Here is a 14,365-nt window from a genome sequence, read left to right as displayed (position 1 = left end):
TCTTCTGGAGCTTCTGGTACCGAATGTCGACATGGGGCATGATGTTGTGAAAAAAACACAAGAAAAAAATGAAATCTTTGTCCTGTAGCATCCTCATGTAGTCAGATGCCTCTCTCACGCTGAGCTGGTCAAATGGACCATGTGAACCCGTCTTGATGGCTTCAAAACATCAAGGAGGTCATCTCGGTTCTCGTACACAGCGTTGACGATCTTGCTGTTAAAATTCCACCTTGTAGTTAAAGCTCTGGGCAGTCTTTGTGAAACAATCTTGTCCAAAACGCTGCACCGTTTTGGTGACCGAGAAAGGAATGACGCAATACCGCTCAGATCGGAAAAGAAAACGTTGACTTTTTTGAAGCTTTCTTGATATTTGTAGCTTGCTGCATGATCAAATTAAGCTGATAATGGGCATTCTTAAAATGTTCACACACCTTTTGCTGCACACCAGCCTTCTCTTCCCTCATCACACTGGCACCATCGTAAGCTTGTGCAACGAGTTTCATTTTGTCGTTGTCGCCGGCCAAAAGCTGGTTCAGTCTCTCCAAAAGTACGCTGGCAATTGAAATTGACGTTGAATCCGAGATGGGAATAAACTCAAAAAAACGTTCCTGCACTGCATGGTTGTCATCAATGTATCTAAGCACAAGCACCAGCTGTGTCTGCGTGGAGACGTCCGTAGTTTCATCAGCTTGGATGGCCAGATAGCAAGCTGACTTGACCTCCTCCACAATCCTTTACCGTGCGACCGCTAGCATACATTCCAAAAGCTCGTTCTGCACCGTCTTGGATGTGCCCTTGAACAACGTGGCATTTTTCAGGTGGTCATCGAAAACTTCATCCAACTGACAAATACCTGGGTTTGTGGAGCCCTCCGTCTCATCCTTTCCTCGCAAAGCCAACTCGAACTCTCCGCAAAACTTCACACATTGGATGAGCCGGTTAAGGATGTGTCGGTTCTTGCTCATCTCATTGTTGTGGCGACAAACAGCTAGCCGGTATCCCTCGTCCAATTGAGTGGCAATGTTCACCCTCTCAATAGTCGCAAATCTCATGCAGCTATCCATGTGGATCTTTGACATCTCATGCTTCTTGATTTTCTCAGACAGATGGTGCATATCTGTCACACCAGTCGATACCCAAACAGTGCTGCAGTCTGTCGTCAGTGTGTCAGGGTGGAAGAGTAGGCAGTGATAGCAGAAGACTGCGTTAGCTTCTTCACAACCTGCTAGACAGCTTTTTTTCTCTTACCAATTTGTTGAAAATCCTCGGGTGTAGGACTTTCCCCCCTTTGTAGAAATTTGTTTAAGTATTAATTTTGGTCTTGGAGGTCCTGATTGTTTCAATGCCAATTTGTCTGAATTGGATCGTCGACTAAAAGGAACTTCTTTCAGGAAGCAACGGAATTGCACACATTAGCAGCCATGTTGAAATTAGCAAGTGTCTTGATCGAAGATATCCCTTTGCGCTCTTCTCTGTCCAATCAGAATCTGACGATTCTGATTGGACAATGACAGATAATATGTCTAGAACACTGAAAACTACTTTTGCAGTGATAGAGGATTTTTTTTCTAACAAATTCTTTCTCCCAGTTGGTAGTGCGTCGCCCAAATCGCCCCTATACACCATCCGCCCCTGCTCCACAGAACCCCTATAGTTACAAAGAGGAGCAAGTGAACAGGGTAACTTATATGCCATAGCTGTAATGGTTGCAGGGGTGATGCGGCGACAGCTGAAAGTAGCCTGGTGATCGTCACAGGGGCAGGATACCACCAACTGGAAAGTGAGCACAAAATGGTCTGATAAAGCTGAGGTGTAGGGAGAGACCACTAGCTGTGAAATGTCTACACCACGGGTCAAAACGAGGTCGAGCGTGTTTCCACCGATGTGGGTTGGGTGCTGGACGAGCTGTTTGAAGCCAAGCGTATCTGTAATATACAGAAAAGCCCTTGCGAGGGCATCAGATGGGTTATTCACATGAATGTTGAAATCCACAATAAGCAAAATGTTGTCTGAGTATGTAGCCAGATCAGCTGCAAAATCAGAAAACTCATCAACAAAAAGTGAATACGGTACTGGGGGACGGTATACTACAGCTGTGAGTACAGAAAGAGTCTGGAACTCATTTCGCTTGTCTGGGAACTGAGGAGCAGAAAGTGAGCACCTCAAAGGATCTGAACATATATCTATTCCTAGGCTTTAAATTAAGCTTAGAATTAGATATCAGGGCTACTCCACCACCTTTCTTTACTTCTCTAGATACTTGGGCGCTAACGTAATTGGGGGGAGTAGCTTCGTTTAGGGCTAGAAACTCCTCTGGTTTTAACAAGTTTTCACAGAGGCCAAGTGTGTCGATCTTATTATCAACAATTAGATCATGGACCTAGAGCGCTTTAGACGAAAGCGACCTTATATTCATGAACCCTATTCTGAGTGCTTCCATTTTTTTATTTTCAGAGGGAGTCTAGTTAACACTCAGCTCTGAGGCGGTCAATGGGATAGTGAGATTTCAACATATTGGCCGTGGCCTTCGCCTGCGGGTTTTACACCTTGAGACAGTGCGAGGCCGCACCACGGTACATATAGGTACAGCGTTATTTTCAGAGGGAGACCGGTTAACACTCAGCTCTGAAAGGGTTGGTGCAATCGATACATCATCCTGATAAACTGGTTCAGCTAAACCGTCTGCTGTTCTAGACTCTGCAAAGTAAACTATCATGTTGCTGGCAGGTTTGCTAAACTCCTGCAACCCAGTGTGCTGTGAGTGGATGAGTCCACCTGGCTAAGACATCATGGCTGTTTCATGGTAGAATATTTTAGGCTTTATAAATCACATATCAACACTGTTAGAGAATGATGTCCCATTCAAATGGCAACCTGTTTGAATGTAAATAGGGATATGACTCCATACAGTTACATCAAAATTAACAACTGTGTGAATGTTAAAGTCATAGTACACTTGAAATGGGGTTGTATGAGGTATGCTTTCCTATGTAGGATCAATGTATTACCATATTGGACAGCGCTCAGTACTGTAAAATTATATGATGTAAAAGACAAAATGTGATTTGAATTTAAGCTATGAATGTTAATATTTTAAATGCTATTTGTTTAATGAACACAACGTTGATTTACATACTAATTAAAACATTTGTTTACAGAGGAAACATCCATCAAACTGAAGGCCTTCAATGACCACCAGAAACACCAAACAAGCAAGCAAAATTAAGTGCCACAGTCAAAGGTTGACAAGCTCCTGATTAACTTCATTTGTGAGGGTCTTCATCCATTTTCTGTGGTTGAACAACCTGCATTTGAAGAACTTTTATTGACACTTAATCCTCAATGCAAGGTCATTTCCAGACCCACTCTCATGATCAGAACAGAGGGAGCTGCCAGTCAGATGAAGAAGACTTTGATGTCGCACCTGACTGGAGTCAGCTATGTTGCCACCACTACAGACTGTTGGACAGCGCACCAGCAAAGTTACATAGGGGTCACATCTCATTGGATAGATGAAGACACTTTGGAGAGGAGATCCGCTGCACTTGCTTGCCAGAGATTAAAAGGGTCTCACATGTCATAGCAGGTGCCCTTGATGACATTCACTGTCAATACAGAATAAGGGGGAAAGTGGTAAGAACCACGACAGACAATGGGTCAAACTTCATCAAAACATTCAGTCGGTTTGGTGAGCAGGGCCAGTCTGAGGAAGCAGAGTCAGAGTCCGAACAAGACTCCTCTGAAGAGTCCCAAGCTGACCACCTGGACACATTCACCATCCTGGAACAAGATAGTGGGCTTGAGTACCAGCTTCCTTCACATCAAAGGTGTGCATGCCACCTGTTAAACTTAGTCACAACAGATGCTGCCAAGGCAGAAGAGAGGCATGATGCATTCAAGCGGCTATCAGGTTCAGCCTTTGGAAAATGCCAAGCAGTCTGGAACAAGTCAGGTCGGTCATACGTGGCAGCAGAATTTGTGGAACAAGAATGCATGCTTCAGCTCATCCGGCCAAATCAAACTAGATGGAACTCAACATATATGGCTGTTGAGAGAATAATACAGATCATACAAGAGAAGGCGGATGATGCTATCAGAAATGTCTGTGAAGAATTCAGAGTGAAAATGTGAGTTTTAATTCTAATTTCTAAAGTGTAACATGTGAATTACACAAATGGAAAACAGTGCCCAAGGCTACCTTGATTATTTCTTTGTTGTTCCATACTTAAGAAATTGTTCAAATAATTGGCTACACATTCCACACGTTTTTTTGCAGGACATTGCTAAAAGTTGTATACATTTGCTTCATGTCTTACAGGCTGACTGCAGCATAAATTGATTTCCTGACTGAGTACTGCTCTGTGATGAATCCTGTGGTGAAGGGTTTAAACATTCTTCAGTCTGAGACAAATACACATGGGTTGGCTCCTTCCGGTGATCTTCGAGCTACAAGCAAAATTCAGCAGACTGGAGTTATCCTCCAAGATGTGTCTGCCACCCATCAGAGCCATCCAGGATGTTGTCAAAAAGCACTTTGGTGGGATGATGGAAGACGCTGAACTGATTGCTGCAGCAATCCTTCTGCCAAAGTTCAAGACCTCCTGGACTGAGAGGACTGACATTATAGAAGCAGGTATGGTTTTATTACTTAATATCATAATCTAATCAATAAACTTAATATCCAACTTGAAACTAACTTCACAGTGGTGTAAGCCCTGTTTTCCTTCCGGTATGTATTTGATTATAAAACTACATAAAATGGAAAAAATATATAGCGCAAGATCACATGGTAAAAAAACTACAAGTTCCAACAAGCACACAGGAGGAGCATTTAGTGATTCTGTAAAGTTCATCTTCTTGCTGTCAAAAAATGAAAAAAAGGGTTCTGTCGCCGTGTCTTGAGCCAGAGATTGCGGAACAAAGTTAAAAATTGAAAATATCGAACTGTTCCTTTTAATAATGAATCCCTGTTCTTTCAACTTTTTTTTACTAAACATCATGAGTTCAATAACATGTCTTTCTACACAAGTTGTAGTTAGTGAATTTGATGATTTTTTTCATCAAAAGAAAAACTCTCCCTGAAACTCAACACTGGCCTCCCTGCCTCAGCCGCTTGTGAGCGCCTCTTCAGCTGTGCTGGACTGATCTTCACTGCAAAGCAAGCAAGGATGATCTCTTCCAACTTTGAAAACCAGCTGCTGCTTGAAATGAACAAGGAGTTCAGAGATTAGAGCTCAAAAGATGGATGCACAAATAAAGGCACTGTAATACAGGTGCATCTCAAAAAATTGGAATATAATTTAAAATGCATGAAAAAAGTGAAACTTTCATACTGTATATTTTAGCTTCATTACACAAGGTGAAATATTTCAAGCCTTTTGTTTTAAGTTAGATGAAAATGGCTAACAGCTCATGATATTCCAAAATCCAATTCCAAAATATCCTCAAGATATTAAGAGGAATCAAAAAAGGAATTATACATAAACGTCAACCTTGTGAAAAGTAGGTATATTATAGATTCCTTACACTTTTTCACAATATTCAATTTTTTTTAAATGCACCTGTATATACAGGTACCTTAGGGAAGGTCAATTGTATATATATATATATATATATATATATATATATATATATATATATATATATATATATATATATATATATATATTCAATACAGTTAAATGCTTAAGAAGCATTTTGTCCCTGTTTTATAAGGTTGAAAACCTTGATAATGGTGGTTGACAATTGTAAACTTCCTAGTTGCACTTTTGTTGTAATATACACACTATTGTTAAATAGTCACAATGCAGTGTATTTAGCAGGGAAGGTCAACTGTGTGTATATATATATTCCATACAGTTAAATGCTTAAAAAGCATTTTGTTCCTGTTTTACAAGGTTGAAACCTTGATAATGGTGGTTGACAGTTGTAAACTTCCTAGTTGCACTTAAGTAGTAATATACACACTATTATTAAGTTGTCAAACTGTAGTGCATTAAGCTATAGCTGTTTACAAAGGTTAAGGACTGTTTAGCCCTGAATTTTCATTGCAATTTGCAAAGTTTTTGCTACAGAGAAATAAAACTATTTTCAGACACAAATAATTGTCTTCTTGTTTAATACTTCCATGTTGCTGAAACGGGAGCTTAAGGCTAGCCTACTTATATCTTGAAAATGTATCATTGAGACCAAGGTTTCTGTACCGATGCTGTTGTCTGCTGATGTGATGTGAAATCTTTGCTCCAAAGTGTTTTTAAAAAAACTTATCTAAAGTATAATGACACAGTATACATCCATTTATGTGTGGCGACATGATTTGTTTAATTTTTACACTTTAATTTGTAAAGGTGTTGCAATAATTAAACAAAACTAGTTTGAGATTGATATCCCCTTGTCTATAATGCCCTACACAGAAGAGACCCCCGGCCCCTCCCGCTGTTTAAAAGTAACTAGTAACTTGTACATTAAGTTCATTTTAAAACAGCTACTTTTTACTTTTACTTAAGTAGATTTTTTAGACCAGTACTTTTACTTTTACTTGTGTAAAATTTCATCCAAGTAATCATACTTTAACTTTGAGTAGAATATTTTTGTACTCTTTCCACCTCTGGAGACGGCTACGGCAGGCCAGAGCAGGAGGAATGTTGAGGACTACTGCCGCCGCTGCGACTCCGGTACTGCTCATAAATGTCCCCAAGGTCAGTCCCATGCACCTCTACAGCAGCACCATGTTGGGGCACAGATGAACAGGGAGGCAGTCGATGTGTTGGGCCCACTTCCCCGTACCGGTAGAAGGAACCGGTATGTGTTGTTCGCCATAGACTACTTTACAAAGTGGAGGGAAGAATACCCCCTACCTGACCAAGGCGCCACATCCGTTCCCAAAGCCTCGGTGCAAGGACTTATCAGCTTCCTTGGAACACCTTCGGTGTTCGTCCGCAGGAAGATTTACAAAAAAAGGACGGATTTTTAAATCTGTAAAAAAAAGTATTCACCATAAAACTTCCTGTGGACATTTGGCGCCCTATTAGCCCTCGCCAGCACTCTAGATCAGAGTTATTGGGACCTGTATCTACCCCTCATCCTCATGGCATGCCGCAGTGCGGTCCTAGAACCACTGGCTGTATACCTGCATTGTTGATGTTTGGCAGGGAGCTTAGAACATCGCCAGAGCTGGCCTACGTACGACCGCCGATGCACCAGATGCAATGGCTGGCCTGGAGTATGCCAGGCAGTTACATGACCGCCTGGAAATGGCCTGGGTGTATGGACCTAAGGCCGTTGACCCAAGCTGGACAGCAACTGGATTAGCCCATGCTAGAGAGAGTTAGAGATGGTAGAGAGAGTTAGCGAGTTTGTGCATAGAGTCAAACTAGCTTGCAGAGGCCGCACCGCACCGTTTTGCTGCAAAGGGATAAGATGGCACCGTACTGGGGCGAGTCAGCAGCCCGCCTTCCCCGTCACAACTCCCAGGGTGCGGGTCAGGTCACCTTGCCACAGGAGGGCCCCACCAAGACAGCAACAGAATGTGCCTCAGGGGAGGAGGCGATGCCGCTTGGAGCTGTGGTGCCAAGGAACACGGCTGCAACAACGGGAACCCCTCTGTTGGATGGTGGAGTAAGGAGACCACAGAGGGAATGGCGACTTCCGGGGCTCTTTGAAGACTAAGCTCTCCCTCAGGGATGAGGTATTGGGGGGGGGGGGCATCGATGGGGAGTGTGTGGGGGGAAGGAGTTGCCATAGTTCAGTTTGGGATATTGGGTGAGAATAGCTGAGAAAGTGGGAAGTTGAACGAAGAAGGCTGCAGTTCGGGAAAAAGCCTGTGAAGACACGCCGCTACAAGTTAGCTAGCTACTGTTCGGCTCTCACCATATTGTTTCGGGCACTCCTCCAACGGATGAACAAAAACCCAATGAGAAAACAGGTGGCCCTGAATAGCAGAAGGAAGATACTCAGTTCCATGTTGTTTGCAATTGTATGTTCTATGTTTATAGAACATAGCCAGAACAAGGAGAGAGGAACACACTCCAAGAACCGATCCAGTACATAGAACCATTCCCATTGGCTCCTTGTAAGACAAGAACACAACATTTTTGGGGATGCAAAGGTTTCTCATGTTGCTAGGCCACAACGGCTTGTTAACGAGTGCAGTCCAAAGAATCTGGTAGTAGAGAGAGAAGGACAATAGCTCATTCAAATCAAGAAAGTTAGAGATGGATCTCACAGATCATAACACACCGTTGTTGTTGCTGACCTTTTGGTAGATGGACAGCATTTAACACTTTAACAAAATAAGAGAGTCTGAGAAGACTGAAGCATGAAAGATAAAGACTATTATTACTCGTGAGCAAGTAAGAACAAAGCCGAGTTGGTTTGACAAAGATCTGATGATCCGCTCCCGGTCTCCTCCTCATAAATCCATTCTGCCCATACATCATCCATATGTCATTAGCTGATCCCATACACTCTTTCCTTATGTGGAGATATACTGTACCCCTATCCCACTCTCCTATTCTCCCAGGCCTTCTCTGGGCCCACAACTGGGGCCTCCACCATATTTGGAACACGCTTGCTACATACTGTATATTAAAATTGTTCACCTCGGGAGTCATAATGGTAGCATCCTGCAGCAGTGCTTGGGGGAGAGTGGTACTCAATGTTTCTCCACAGTTATTAGAAACATATGACTTACATGCATGATAATAGTTACATATTATCATTGAATGTAAGAGTACATTTCTCCCATAACCTCCACTTCGGCACAGGTGACAGTCAAAAAAGCAGACAGGCTTTTCCTTCCTCCTGGTTTCACGCTTCCCTGGAGGGCAGCTCTCACTGCACACATACCGGACCGCCTGAGAGGCAAAACAAGGCCACTCAGAGAGGGACCTGGGCTGGATAACCCTGGTTTATTTTTTTGGGCTGCTGTAAGGGCACCACTCGAAAACAGACTTCATACATTATATTAAAGGAATGGGTATTTATGTTAGCATACACATGGATGTATAGTTCTACAAATAAACGGTTGAACTGTACTGTACGGGACCAAACTATTCCTGCGATGTAACAATGTGATTCTCGGCATGATGGCACAATTGAAAAATATGTAGACGTTTAATTCCTAAATGCCTACATTTACAAATCACACCCTAAATGCTTGAAAGCATTTACTGCTTAGAAGCATTTAGGAACTTATCAGTTGATTCATTGATTTTATTCTTTTGACAAATTCACTATCCAAATTATTTTAGCCTTTGTACAATAGTAAGGATAACTGACTGTAATAATGCCAATATTTTGAGTTTTTAATTGTTAAAAACAGGTGTCCTTCCAATAATGCTTCATTTTTGCCTTAAGCTTCAGTTATCTCTACAATAGTACAAAGGCTAAAAAGAATTGGATAATAAATTTGTCAAAATAATGAAATCAATGAATCAACTGATAAATTCTAAATGCTTCTAAGCAGTAAATGCTTTCAAGCATTTAGGGTGTGATTTGTAGGAATTAAACGCCTACATTTTATTCAATTGTGCCTGTTGAAAAGAGCAGTCAAGCAAACAGATATCTCTATTGGTCTAGTCTTCCCAACCACAACAACGATACTATAAAGGTTAGCGCAGGTAAGAATGTCTACAAGCTAGGAGATGGCTGCTGTGATGGGCTGGATCAGCATTATCCTAATTACACTACTGGTAAAGAGCAAGTCAGAGGAACAGGCATGCAAACTGATAGGACAAACAGGCTTTTTGGAGTTTTCCAAAAATGGTGATCTTATTATAGGAGGAATGTTCTCTCTAGATTCAACTCAAGTAACAGAGAATTATGGCTACCATGCATATCCTTCTACATTTTGTACTGGGTAAGATATGTATGCCAAAAATGTGTCAAAATTCATTCTACTTTTTCTAAAAAGCAGTCATAGACTGAACAATGCTTTATGCTCTGTGTATCCACTTGTGTATGCATCCAAGTGCAAATAGTTGTTATTCAATATTCATTGCGTTTTGTCAAGTCTGAATCCCAGGGAGTTGCTGTTCGCCCGAGCTGCCATCTTCACTGTGGAGGAAATCAACAAAGACCCTACCCTGCTCAATGGAGTGACCTTGGGCTACAGGATCTATAACGGCTGTTGGGGTGACAGTCCAATAAGAGCAGCCATAGAGGCTGTAACATCAGGGGAAAGCTGCAGTAAAAGAGTCCAGGCACTGATTGGCCATTCCTCTTCTGGTGTTAGCAAAGATATAAACCTTATAGTTGGAGTGCTAGATATCCCTCTAGTGAGACATTTGGACTATTTTGAAGTAGTGTTTTGATGTTTTGTTTCATTACTGTCTTATTGTGTTAATGTTTATGATTAACACTTGATTTCACTTTTCTTTTTTTACAGATCAGCCACCTTTCAACGTGCGCCTGTTTAAGTGATAAACGTTTATATCCAACATTTTTTAGGACTGTTCCAAGTGATGAATTTCAAATTTCCGCTTTGGTACAGCTCATGAAACATTTTGGCTGGCAGTGGGTAGGAATAATTCACAGTGCTGGGGTATATGCATCTGATGGTGCAGCTGAGTTCATTAAGCAAGGAAAGGCCGAGGGTATCTGTGTAGAATATGTTATTAGCTTTGAATTGTATGATACCAAGATAGAACATAAAGTAACAGAGAAACTTAAAGCCTCCACATCAAGTGTAGTCCTGCTATACATGTCATTAACCTACATGAGAGATTTTTTAAAAATGGTTAATGGGAATAATTTACCTCGTAAACAATGGATTGGTAGTGAAGCTTGGATCTCACAGGTAGACTTGGCTTCCCTTGGGAGTAAGAACATCTTACATGGGGCAATGGGGTTTGCCCTCTCTCGGTCTGTTATTCCAGGTCTTGCAGGTTTTCTAATGAGCTTGAAACCGAGTGATGAACCAGAGAGTGTTATGATCAAAGTTTTTTGGGAAAGTTTCTTTGACTGCAGCTTCTCTCCATCAAATACCACAAAGCTCTGTACTGGGGGTGAGGATCTGAGAACAATCACTAGTGCCTACACAAACACAGAATTGAGATCTGTGAGAAATGTGTACACAGCAGTGTACTCGATTGCACATGCTCTTAATGCGTTATTGCATTGTGAAAATGGATTAAACCCCACCACAGGAAAACACTGTGTAAACAAGACTGATGTCCAGCCCAAACAGGTACAGTATGTTCATATAAATATTACAATTACAATAACATTTAGGGCATTTAGCAGACGCTTTTATCCAAAGCGACTTACATCGGTTAATACACACATTGACACACCGACGGCAGAGCTCGTCAGGAGCAGTTAGTGTCTTGCTCAGCGACACATCAACAATCACTTTCTTGGTGTACTTAAGTACGGACTAATTGACTTGCTAATTTGGAAATGCAATTGTAGGCTATATATATATATATATTGAAATTGTCAAATATATATTTTGACAATTTCAGTGTTTTCAAATAACATATAACATTGAATATTCTTTGTGCAGGTACTGGAACACCTGAAGTTGGTGGATTTCACCGTACTGAATGGTTACAAGGTATCTTTTGATGAAAACGGAGACACTGCGGCACAGTATGACCTGTTAAATTGGCAGTACAAGGAGGATGACTCTGTGAATGTCATTAACATTGGGCATTATGACAACTCTTTACCTGAAGGACAGAGATTCAGCTTAACAGCTAACACAACAATTATATGGGCCCTTAACAGCACCAAGGTAAAATATAAACAAACAAAAAACATTTCAGTGACTAGTGGTATGATTTTATTTTTGCAACTTACATTATGTTTTAATTTTTTACGCATGCCTCTGTTAGCCTCCAAAGTCTGTTTGCCGGGATGCATGCCCTGCCGGAAGTCGCAAGGCCGTTAATAAACATGTGCCCGTGTGCTGCTTTGATTGCTTTGAATGCCCAGAGGGAGGCATAAGTAATGAGACAGGTAGGATACGTATTTCTAAAGCTCACTTGCATAATAAGCCTAAATGTTACTGAAATGGGTGCTCTGCTCTCTTTCAGATTCATCAGACTGCTTTTTGTGTACTGTTGAATTTTGGCCAAATGACAAAAAGGACAAGTGCATTCCAAAACCAACTGAATTCCTTTCCTTTACCGAAATCTTGGGGACTGTATTAACTGTGTTTTGTTGCTTTGGTGTATTTTTGTCCATTTTAATATTCATAATTTTCTTGGTTCATAGAGATACACCGATTGTCAGGGCCAACAACTCAGAGCTGAGTTTCCTGCTGCTTCTCTCTTTAAAACTGTGTTTCCTGTGTTCTCTGACCTTCATCGGCCGTCCCTCAGACTGGTCCTGTATGCTTCGCCACACAGCTTTTGGTATCACCTTTGTCCTTTGTATCTCTTGTATTCTTGGGAAAACCATAGTGGTGTTGATGGCCTTCAAGGCCACACTACCAAGCAGCAATGCTATGAAATGGTTTGGTCCAACTCAACAGAGACTCAGTGTATTGGCTTTCACTCTCATACAGGTTGTTATTTGTATTATTTGGTTAAAAATCAACCCTCCATTTCCAAACAGAAATTTTCAGTCCTTTAAAGATAGAATAGTTTTAGAATGTGCCTTAGGATCCCCTATAGGGTTCTGGGCTGTGTTGGGGTATATAGGGCTCCTAGCTTTGTTGTGTTTCATACTTGCTTTTCTGGCCAGAAAGCTGCCTGATAGTTTCAATGAGGCCAAATTCATCACCTTCAGCATGTTGATATTCTGTGCTGTTTGGATCGCCTTTATCCCTGCTTATGTCAGTTCTCCTGGGAAGTCAACTGTAGCTGTGGAGATTTTTGCAATTCTGGCTTCCACCTTTGCCTTGTTATTATGCATATTTGTACCAAAATGCTTTATCATTATTTTCAAGCCAGAACAAAATTCGAAAAAGCATATCAAGAGTAAGATGCAAAGCAATGGTATCTAAATGTTGGATTCAAATGTGTATAGGAAATATAAACTGATTATGTATACTACGATTTTAAATGATACATTAAAAATTTATACGACAGATAATGTGTTATTTTTGAAATATATAGATTGAAGGAACATCAATCATCACCTTCAAACATTAGTTAGTTTTGAGAGGTCTAAAAGTCTTCCATGTAATTCCCTAATCAAAATGTCTGAAATGTCCCTGTATTATCCTTTATGTAACTTAACCAAGATGATTCTGCACACTTAATTGTAGTACACACTTGTTGCATGTATAATTCAACAATAATCAACAATGCCTTATTCAAATTGGTTACATGCAATCTAAAATCGACATTCTTTTATTTCTAAAAAGAGCAGTGCACTTCTACTTTTAGAGCCCATGCACTGCATACATATTCATTCATACATTTTATAATACTATTATTTACTATTGAAAGTGAATGAGTTGGGAGACCAAGTAATGCAGGCTTTTTTATTTATATATATATGTATTTTTATAATCTGAGGCGTTTGATGAACGGAAGACAAAGGCTTTAGATATAAGATGTTAATTAATGTATTAAGCTTCCTTCTTTCGGGAGCGTATACCCACACTTGGGCCCCCATGACAAAATCCTCTCCCATGGAGCACGAGTCATAAGCCCGCTTTTGGCAAATTCCAGCCTTGGTGATGGCCCCTCTCGTCAAATCGTGTGTCTCTCTGAGCCGCTGCCGTAGCTGTGAGAAAAAGACCAGTGCCCAGCTCTGGTTCCGGAGGAACTGCAAGCCGACGACAGCCCTCCTGGAATATCTGGGCCTCAAAGTTACATTCCCTGAACATTTATTGCACTAGTTTCTCCGCCGGGGTGGCCGATGGCTGATTTGGCACCGCATATGCCTCTGGCTATTTTGTGAAATAACCTATATGTAACCAGGTGTAAGAAACACTGTTAATTTAGTACCTTAAAAGAAGAGAGACTGTTTGCTTTGATTATCTTATTTGTTTTGAATGCACCGCTCAACTCGCATGGTCCCACGTGGGGTACCTAGTTCTCAGCAGCCAATCAGAAGCTACGCAGGCCACGCTCAGCCTGTCGGCTCGGAGAGGAAGTGCAGTCGCGTTGCTCTTCCGGTCTTTTCGGATCTCGGCCCGGGAAGAGAGGGCAGCTGTGTGTTAAGGAGAAGAGGAAAACTAGAGAAAAAAACCCAGAGTGAAACCTGTGAAAAAGGAAAAAAAGAGTCGGAGCACTTACCCAGTGGAGGTCTGGAGCCAAGTGGCTGAACGAAGGAGAGTTACGTCGGTAAGACGTGTTAATTATCCGATGAAAAGATAGCTTGACGCTTACCGTCGGTGTCCATGCTAATGCTAGCTCTGTGCTTAGCAGGCTAACTGCTTGCCTGTCCTCCGGAGAGCTGCTACGAG

General features: G+C 41.4%; 1 protein-coding gene across 1 annotated transcript; it reads left to right on the top strand.

Moving 5' to 3' along the window:
* Positions 1–7,419: 7,419 nt before the first annotated feature.
* LOC307073204 (extracellular calcium-sensing receptor-like) lies at positions 7,420–14,120 on the top strand (the record flags this gene model as incomplete). The annotated part of the gene is made up of 6 exons (XM_079732907.1): positions 7,420–7,617; positions 10,799–11,188; positions 11,507–11,737; positions 11,838–11,961; positions 12,039–12,926; positions 13,993–14,120. 6 exons carry the CDS (start codon positions 7,420–7,422, stop codon positions 14,118–14,120), a joined length of 1,959 nt encoding a protein of 652 aa, XP_079589033.1.
* Positions 14,121–14,365: the final 245 nt, after the last annotated feature.

The sequence above is a fragment of the Pollachius pollachius genome (assembly GCF_949987615.1).
Source record: "Pollachius pollachius genome assembly, chromosome: 3".
Classification (NCBI taxonomy): Eukaryota; Metazoa; Chordata; class Actinopteri; order Gadiformes; family Gadidae; genus Pollachius; species Pollachius pollachius.
This window is presented reverse-complemented; position numbering and strand designations above follow the sequence as displayed.